Here is a 9,725-nt window from a genome sequence, read left to right as displayed (position 1 = left end):
CTTTCTCGTCAGCTCTGCTTTTATCCTCTCCCTTTTTCTTTTTATCAATTAAAACCACATTTCCATATGGTAGTGTGTATGTTTCCATGCCTCTCTCTCTGTTTGTCTCAACCTCTCCTTACCCACCCTCCGTGACCTTGTCCGTAGGTCTGTTCTCTATGTCTGCATCTCCATTGCTGCCTTGCAAACAGATTCATCAGTACCATCTTTCTAGATTCCATGTATATGCATTAATCTACGATATTATATTGTAAAGCAGTTATCCTTCAATTAAAAAAAAAAACCCACCACGTTTCGAGGCAGAGGAGTAGAAACAGACATTGGCCCTTGAACTGGATGTCAAGAGAGGTTGGCCCCCGTTTTGGGGAAACAGAGCCTTCGTATCTCAGGGTGGAGGTGAGACAGGGGTGAGTATTAAATAACAGAAAAACATCAGGGGAGCCGCATTACTTTATTCTCCAGACCACAACGCAGCTTTGATGGGAGCTTTGCAAAGCTTGCAGAAGGTCCTGTTAGGTATCATTCTCAGAGACCAGGGTAATGAAGGAGGCTCTGGGTGGTGGAGCCGGCCACGCCCCCTCCTCCACCTTGGAGATGCAACTCCACCCCTCGCATCTGAAGAACCCGCTCAGCTCCCCTCACCATCTCTTGCCCAGTTGGGCTCAGAGGCCATCTGCCTAGGGTCCTGGTCCATCTGCCCTGCACCTATGGCTCCCCTGCCAGAGCCTCAATGGACACAGTGACCCTCACAGAGCCACAGCTGGACTTCAAGTCCCACTCCTGACTGGCATTGATGGGTAGTCCTGGGGAGCCCGAGCCCTGCCTGGGGGACAGCTGGACGTTCAGCCAGCGACACCGGGCCTTGTCACAGGCCAGCACCACGGTTCCCTCGGGATTGCTGTAGGTGCACCGGCTCCTGGCCGCCCTTTCCTCTGCAACCAGATCCCAGGCGCCCCCTGGCTCCCTGTCCTGTGGCCCTGGAGCAGCCTGGAAGCCCAGGTGGTCCCGGGTGATGGGGCACACCAACTGCTCTTCCTTCAGCGCGGGCACCACCTGGCCCTTGAGGTAGGCAGGGCCGGCACAGTAGGTCTGGATGTTGAAGAGCCGGTCGCTGTACTGATACAGCCAGCTAAAGAGATAGGCCAGGTGGCAGTCACACTGCCAGGGGTTCCCATACAGGGCCAGGTTGAACAGGTTGTCATTGGTGTCGAAGATGCCCTCAGGGAGCGTGGTCAGGAGATTCCTGGAGAGGCTGAGCAGCTCGAGCTTGGACAGGTTCTGGAAGAGGGCGGGGTGCAGGACCGTCAGGTTATTGCTGCTCAGGTAGAGCTTGACCAGCCCCTTGAGGCCTCTGAACACACCGGCCGGCAGATGGGTGAGGGCATTGTGCGAGAGCATGAGGGACCCAAGGCTGGTCAGGTTGGCAAAGGCTGCCTCGGGGACTGTCTCCAGCTGATTGTGGGACAGGGACAGGCTGACCAGGCCGGGGGACTGGGTGAAGAGGCCGGCAGGCAGTGTCTGCAGCGCATTGCCCTGTAGGCTCAAGAAGGTCAGGTTGGGCAAGGCCGAGAAGACAGACCCAGGCAGGTGACCGATGGCATTGTGCTGCAGCCACAGCTTCTCCAGGCAGGAGAGCTGAGCGAACACTTCTGGGGGCAGCTCGGAGATGGAGTTTCCATCTAGGAAGAGTTCCTGCAGGCTGCCCAGACGGCTGAAGAGCCCCCGGGGCAGACTTGCCAGCTGGTTGTTGCTCAGCCTCAGGGTCTGCAGGCGGCCAAGGGGGTGGAAGAGCTCCTCGGGCAGGTAGGCCAGGAGGTTCTGTGCTAGGTTGAGGGTCTTAAGACATCTCAGAGGCTGGAAAAGCCTCTGGGGCAGGGTCTGGAGCCGGTTGCCCTGCAGCTGGAGGGACTCCAGGCCATCCATGTGCTGGAAGAGGCCCTCGGGCAGAGCCTCCAGCATGTTGAAATTGAGGGTGAACTTGCTCAGCGAGATCAGGTTAGAGAAGATGTCGGCGCTGAAGTTGGAGAAGTTGCCCCCGGTGATCTCCAGATCCTGGAGCCCCGGAAGGCCCCCGAAGGCATCCGGCCTGAAGTGGCACACCCGGGTGTTGAGGAAGACCACCTTGGTCAGGTTGGGGCTGCTGCTGAAGGCCCTGGAGCCCACCACAGTGAACGAGGTCTCCACAAAGATGATGTCTGTGGCGTGTGGCGGGATGTCCAGTGGGACGGCGGCGAGCCCCTCATCCGAGCAGAACACCTCCCGGATGAAGCAGTCACAGCCCTGGGGGCAGGGCAGGGTGGGCCTGGCCAGGAGCAGGAGGCAGGCCCAGCACAGCCAGGCTCCGGGCAGCATCTCCTACACCCGAATGGGAAAGAAAAACAAAAGCAGCACCTTCATCGAGGGCAGGCAGCCCAGTGACCAGCACACCCATCAGAGAGCCAGGAGCCTGCTTATACTTCTGATAGTTGTTCTCGTAGGGCCTCACAGCAGCCTTGCAAGATCAGCAAGACCACAGTTCTAACCTCCTGACAGCAAGGCTGTCGCCTGTGGGTTACTGTCAGGACCTAGACCCTGGTCTCCTGGACTAGCCGTGTTCTTTCCAGATTGGAGGGAAGAGGTGGAAAGTGAAAGTGAAGTCGATTAAGTCACTCAGTCGTGTCCGACTCTTTGCGACCCCGTGGACTGTAGCCCACCAGGCTCCTCCATCCATGGGATTCTCCAGGCAAGAATACTGGAGTGGGTTGCCATTTCCTTTTCCAGGGGATCTTCCTGACCCAGTGGTCAAACCCAGGTCTCCTGCATTTCAGGCAGATACTTTACCATCTGAGCCACCAGTGAAAAGGAAAGAGGTAGGAAAAAGACCAAAAGGCATGGAAGAAGGGTATGAAAGGAGACCATGGGTACTGCAGAATTTTTAAGATAATACGTAAGATATGGGCAGATTATTCCTGAGTTGGAAATTTTTAAACCATAACTTTTCCTGAGCTTCCAAACCTCAGCACATTCCAGAACCTAATTATGAGGAGTTCTTCCCATCAGCTCTTTGCATAGCTGAGGCTGAGAGCAGCCAACGGGATATGATGGGCTCTTATCTTGAAATGAGTCTGTGTTCTCCTCAGCACTGCCGTCAAAATGCTCCCCTCACATCACCAGCACCTTGGAGCCCACAAAACTTTCCAACACTATGCGGACAAGAAGGTCCCAGAGGCGCATATTCTACAGACCCGTAGGTATTTTTTTTGGGGGGGGGGTTGCTTTAAATAAGGGAAAGCAACCAAGTTTATAGTTCACTAAATATACAATTTTTTGAATACCAGTATCCATTCACAGGTCACAAATTGGTGATACAGCTTATAATCCTATTTCCCTTACCACTCAATTTTTTTTTTTTTTTTAATGTATGAACCACTAGTTGGCATATTGACACTGAGAAATAGCACATTAAATGTTTCCAGATTTCAGGATGACTTAGGGGCTTTGGGCTCACATTCTCACATGACAAGACCAACGGGGTCTTAATTGCCTCATTATGGGGTTTGCACCACCAGGTCACTATTGCTCCCACCCACATCAACATGTAGGTGGCGCATAGTGATTCAAGTTCTGTTCATTGGAATCCCAGCTCATTCCAGTGTTCTAGCTATGTGGCCTTGGATGTGTGTTGCAACTTCCTTATCTGTAAAATGAGAACAATAACCATGTGCTAACCATGTTGGAATAATCGGAGGATTAAATGAGTAAATATAGGTAAAGATTTTAGGACAGTGTCTGAAAGTGTAATTAATAAGCTGTGTTAACTATCGTTAAAGGGTGCAAACCACCATCATTACAGAAAAGATTATTTGAACACCAAAAAAAGGAGGAATAACAAAATGCCCTTTGGATAGAATATATTTAAAGACAGAAAGAAGGAAAGGCAGAAAAAAGAGAAAACCCTCACACAATATAAATCATAATTTTTTTCAGTTTACCTATCTTCAGCCAAGAGCTCAATTGGCTCCCTTTTGGGGAGCCTTGGCCCCAAGCACCAGAGAAGGCAAGAGTACCCCACTCCAGTACTCTTGCCTGGAAAATCCCAGGGATGGAGGAGCCTGGTGGGCTCCAGTCCATGGGGTCGCTAAGAGTCGGATACGACTGAGCGACTTCACTTTCACTTTTCACTTTCATGCATTGGAGAAGGAAATGGCAACCCACTCCAGTATTCTTGCCTGGAGAATCTCAGGGACAGAGGACCTAGTGGGCTGCCATCTATGGGGTCGCACAGAGTCAGACGCGACTGAAGCGACAGCAGCAGCAGCAGGCCCCAAGCACACTTTGCTGGCTGTCTCTCTGCTGCCCTCTGCTGGCTGCCTTCTCCATCACAAGATTCAGCTTGGGCCAAAGGGCTCCACAAGCAAACACAGTGCTTTCAAAAAGCCGCCTGAGACCTCTTCCCATTCAGACACTCAATAACCTCAGTTTTCCCAGGAATTTTTCTGCCTAATCAATAGAGAAGGAACAATTTCTCCCTAAGAAAGCACATAACTCCCTGGAGGCTCCTATGTAAGCCACAGGAAGTGGATTTTATACAGAGGTTAGGAAGGTCTCTAACAGTGATGGCACCAGACTGCCACGCAGGACACACTAGGGAAAGGGACAAGCCTCCTGGTCCTATCGCCCCCACCCCCAGACCAGAGTTACAGAGCTCAGCTTTAGCCTGAGACTTATCCTCTCAAGATTGGATGCACAGGACCTGGCTAAAGAAGGATGGGGTAGCCATGGTCGCCTCCACTCACCCACTCATATCTGCCACCTGGGCTGCCCCTCGACTCCTACACAAACCCCTGGGGATCCTCACAGAAGGCTTCCCTGACCCCAGGAAGGAGGCGCCTGGCTGCATCTTAGCAACCTAGCATGGTCCTCTGAAGAATGGATTCTCACAGCTGTCTTTTTTGTGAGAAGATAGAGTGATCGCTGTCTAGCATAGAGTCATCACTCTATGCTCAGCATCCAGCACAGTGTTGACGCACGGTGGGCTTGGCTAGAGTTTCTTGAACCAACTCCTCCACAGTTGGGATGAGCAGCGTTTAGGGCAGAACTGCCTCTCCCAGAATGGTTCCAGCCTGGAGAGAATGACCACAGCCAGGCATGAACGTGGTCCTGAGCCCTCCTGCCTACACCCCTGCCAACCAGAGGGTAAGAGAGGAGCAATTCTTGTCTGTAACATGCTGTGATGTTATCAACATGCCGGGCCTCTTCCTGCTAACCCCTTCAGTCTTTGCTTCTCAAAGGGCAGTTTCTGGGAGAAATCCCATTAGAATGGACACAAAGTCCCCAGGGACCATCTGGCCAGCTTCGTCAAGAGAGAAAGGCCAGGCTCCCAGGGGTCCACAGTGGGCCCTTGGTTAGAACCGAGATCTGGTCTCCCTGATCGCTCCTGCTGGAAGAGCTGTGACCAAAGCAGGAGGTGCCCGTGAACGAGGGGTCATGGGGAGACTGTGCCCCACCTACCCCACTCTGTGCCTCTAACTTCTAACCCACTGTAACTTGGAAATAATACCCTTTATAATTTTCCAAAAGAAGACATAACTAGAGAATTCAAGACTTGAGTCAAAACTATGGCATCAGAGGCACAGAAAATCAAGTGTAAACAAATCAGCTTAGGCTCAAGCACGGCTGGGGGAGGTGGGGGAAGCCTCTCTGATATAGGGAGCTGAGCTAAGGGGCGAATCCCACCTGCTAGCTCCTAGAGCTCTCATCATGATCCTTGGCAGATGGAGACACTCCCAGAACAGGGAAACCAGGGCTTCCAGAGCTAGAGCGACTGGGAGCTATAGTTAAGAAGTGCAGGCCAGAATCTATTCCCATGGCCTGAGCTTTCAGCCAGGTGCTTGCAGCGACACCACAAGGCTCCTGGAACAGGCAGACCCCTCCTCACATTCCCGAGACCCACAGTGAACATAAACAAGGGACCTGGCCTACTGCCTGGTCCCTCCTCTTCCCACCCAACTCTCTCCGGTACTGTAAGTAGAGAGCCCATAGTTGCCCCAGCACCCCACAAGCCTACGGGCATGCACTTCCATGACAAGAGTCGGCTTAGTGAAGATGAAGCTGGGATGTGCCCCACATAAGCCCTGGGTCCTGGGTCCCTGCAGCAGGGTTTCAAATATGGTTGAAACCTCTGGTTGGGCATATCCCTTTGATCTTGCAAACTTCTCACTCTTTGGGGTGCCATGGTAAGAGGAGAGCCAGAACAGGGCCTCAAAAGTTTCAGGGCAAGATCCTTGTACCCCAGTCTATTGGGGCAGAAGGAAGTGGAGGATAGTAGTCACAGTGAGAACACTGATGGTTTCCAAACACTGATGATCCACTCCCAGCCCAAGACTCACTCTCACATCCCTCTAGAATGGCTAAGAGTTTGTGCTCTAATGTCAGACAGTCTGGGTTCAAATTTTATCTCCACCCCTTATTAGCTGTGTGGCCTTGGCTAAATTACTTAAACTCTCTGTGCTTCAATTTCTTTATCTTCAAAATAGCAAACTTCAACACTACCTTCCTCATGGGTTCTGAGGACTGAGTAAGAAAACGCACTGAAAGCTCCCAACCCAGAGCTAGGCACAGAGAGGACTCCCAGTGACAGGAGCTCAGGCCAGCCCCAGCTCTGGGCTGAAGTAGCCACAGGAGTCAGCTAAGGAGAAACGGATGGGATCATCCGAGCGCCTCACTGGTAGACCTGAGAGAGGCCCCTTTAAAAACTTTCTGGCTCTTTCCTCCCAGCCAGCGGAAATGGGTCACTGTTTTGTGCTTGGTTTAGTGGAGCTTGGATTCTGATGACTCTGGTCAGGATGTCCTGGACTTGGGCCCCTTCCCCAAACCACCCTTGAGAGCAGGTCACCAGGGACTTAGGAGACGGGGAACATCCCTGCCTAGGTACCTCGGAGGCTGGCACCAGAGGGGACGGTGGGGCAGCAGCCGGAAGATTCTAGCTTGTCACCTGACAAACCACCTCTGCATTTGTGCAGAGAGCAGCAAGATACCCACAAAAATGTTCCATGCTTTCAGCAAGCCACAGAAGCCTGGCTTTTTGAGGGTGGGGGATGTAACTGGCTGCAAACGGACTCTTCCCTCTTCTCAAATTGCTTTTGTGTTGGTACATTTCTGTGTCATCCACCACAAAGCCAACCCTCACTCCTTCCAGAGGGTGATGGGAGCTCAGAGCCCAGTCCAAAAAAAAAAAAAAAAGCCCCAGGGGCTTGCCCCTTGACTGGGATATCTACATCAGGGGCTGTCTCACCAACACGGTTGGATTTTGCCCTTGGGCTCCACTACATCTGGGGGCAAGGAAAAGGGCTTCCAAGGCTCATCTGGAGCCCCTGACTGCCTCACCCAGGTTCCCGGGACCCCTGTCTCCTTTGTTCTCAACCAGAGAAATAAGCCAAGTGGCTGAGGCTGGGGGACCTGGGCTGGGCTCCTGCCTCAGGCCCCTCCCCACCAACAAACCCCGCCCCCCACCCCCCAAAACACACAGTGCAGTAATCCCTCAGAGTCCCAGTTTCCATACTTGTAAATAGAGAACAGTCGTGAAAATAAAACCCACATTACATACTGTTAGGGCTATTGTGGCAATTAAATGAGATAATTGGCCATGGGTTTGTGATACTCTGATATAATAAATATATATTTGGTCTTCCTCTTGGTTCCTGGCACAGAGCTCCAGAAACCTTTGGAATATCCTGAGTAATAAGAGAGAAATGTCTTTGCTATTCATAATAAGACCCTTCCACCCACACTGGAGGCTAAGTTAACGAAGTGACTCAATGGCTTCAGATTATACACAAACATATTTGCAGCAGTTATCACTGACGAACAGAATTAATTGCAGGTGATTCTCATTTTTTCCTTTTGCTTAATCATATATTTTCAACTTTAAAAAATAATAAACAGGCATCACTGTTGTCATAAGAGTGAACGTTATTAAGAAAATCATATAAAACATGAAGCATGGTTCCAAGCACACAATAGGTGCTTCCTTGATTCTTTCCTTCCTTGCAATTACATTGCAGAGACTCAATGAAATTTGTCTGTCTACTGTGTCATAGCTTCTTTTTTTTTAATTTTTAAAAATTGAAGTATAGTTGATTTACAATGTTGTACCAGTCTCTGCTGTATAGCAAAGTGGTTCAGTCAGACATATATAGACATTCTTTTTTGTATATTCTTTTCCATTATAGTTTCTTGAAGAGAACGAACATTCTGAAGTAAGAGCAGGTTGTGAACCTGGCACTTTCCTTTCCACAAATGCTCCCCATGGGCCCCACCTCTGGTCCTTGATTACACAGTCCCCTCCACTTTAGAAGGCGCACCCTGACCTTTCCCTGTCGCTCCCTGTCCCCACTCTCCCCATCCTGCGGGACAGCATAAGTCACACTTCCTCTGGGAAGCCTTCCCTGCCTGTATCTCCTTTGGGTCCCTCAGGAACTTGTCTTCTATTGACCATGAGGGTCCTTCTTCTCTGCCTTCTAGTCAGTTGCATCACCTGACTAGGAGCCTCTGGGATGGCGGTGGACAGGCAGAGGTCTTGAGATCGCAGCATCCCTTACCTGGCCGTGCACCCCAGTACCTGACTCAAAGTTGAGCACAGATAGGTGCTCAGGCCGTGGGTGCCAAATGGAACTGAATGTGTCTGCGGCTCTCGTGAGCCTGTATCTAGGGCCTTAGTCTTCATCCTGCTTCAGGGATTGGGGCGTTATTGACACTGCGCCCTGTGTGCAAATTCTGATACCACTCCCTACTGGCTGCGTGGGATTGGGCAGTTCACTCCATTTCTCTAGGCCTCAATTTCCCACTGCCTGGTTATAGCCCATCCCTTGGTATTAAAATTAGCACTCAGTTGGATGACAATATGCTAAATTAGATGGTAAATAATAAAGCACTTAATACAGTGCAGGGTATATAATAAATGTTTGACTAAAAGGTAGCCACATGCACATTTTATTTCAACTTTATCATCCAAACCAGGACACTTCTGAGAATAAAAGAGGAGCTATTGATAATTATGGGCTTCCCTAATGGCTCAGTGGTAAAGAATCCACCTGCGATACAGGAGTCATGAGTTCTATCCCTGGGTCAGGAAGATCCCCTGGAGAAGGAAATGGTGACCCACTCCGGTATTCTTGCCTGAGAAATCCCAAGGACAGAGGAGCCTGTCAGGCTACTGTCCATGGGGTTACAAAAGAGTCAGTCACGACTTAGTGACTTTGTTGTTGTTCAGTCACTAAGCCGTGTCTGACTCTTTATGCCAGAAGGACAGACATAAGCAAGGGTGGCATCAGGCCAAGTGGAACATGTGTCACACTACTTATCCTTCCCATTCACTGGCAGCCTGAGCACAGGGACCAGATCACCCTCATCTCAGAACTCCCCCGCCACAACCTGCCTCCAGCCCCAATGCAGCACGACCCGGGCTGAGCAGCCCTCAGGGACTTCCCCTACCCTGGCACAGAGGTGCAGCCTGCCTGGAGTCGGGCATATGGTCTGAAATCTGGGACAAGTGGCCAGCCCATCTCCTGCCCCTGAGCTGGGACCCCAGATTCCTCCCATGCCCCCATGTCCCCTGTAGTCTTGTAGTGACCATACCGTGAGGGGCTGACAGGTGGGGACCAGCTGCCCTGGCTCTTCCTCTGGAGCAGAAGGGCCTCTGAGGTGGTCAGTGGTCAGCACGAACCCAGCAGCCCTGGCGCTGATCA

At 51.3% G+C, this 9,725-nt stretch overlaps 1 protein-coding gene across 1 annotated transcript; it reads right to left on the bottom strand.

Moving 5' to 3' along the window:
• Window positions 1-432: 432 nt before the first annotated feature.
• On the bottom strand, window positions 433-9,725 carry CPN2 (carboxypeptidase N subunit 2). Its single transcript, XM_027538130.1, has 2 exons — window positions 9,616-9,725; window positions 433-2,355 (listed from the first exon to the last, which is right to left on the bottom strand). Exon 2 carries the CDS (start codon window positions 2,350-2,352, stop codon window positions 706-708), a length of 1,647 nt encoding a protein of 548 aa, XP_027393931.1. The 5' UTR covers window positions 2,353-2,355; window positions 9,616-9,725; the 3' UTR covers window positions 433-705.

Source organism: Bos indicus x Bos taurus, chromosome 1 (genome assembly GCF_003369695.1).
Source record: "Bos indicus x Bos taurus breed Angus x Brahman F1 hybrid chromosome 1, Bos_hybrid_MaternalHap_v2.0, whole genome shotgun sequence".
Lineage (NCBI taxonomy): Eukaryota > Metazoa > Chordata > Mammalia > Artiodactyla > Bovidae > Bos > Bos indicus x Bos taurus.
Note: the sequence above shows the minus strand (reverse complement) of the source record. Positions and strands in the feature narration are given on the sequence as shown.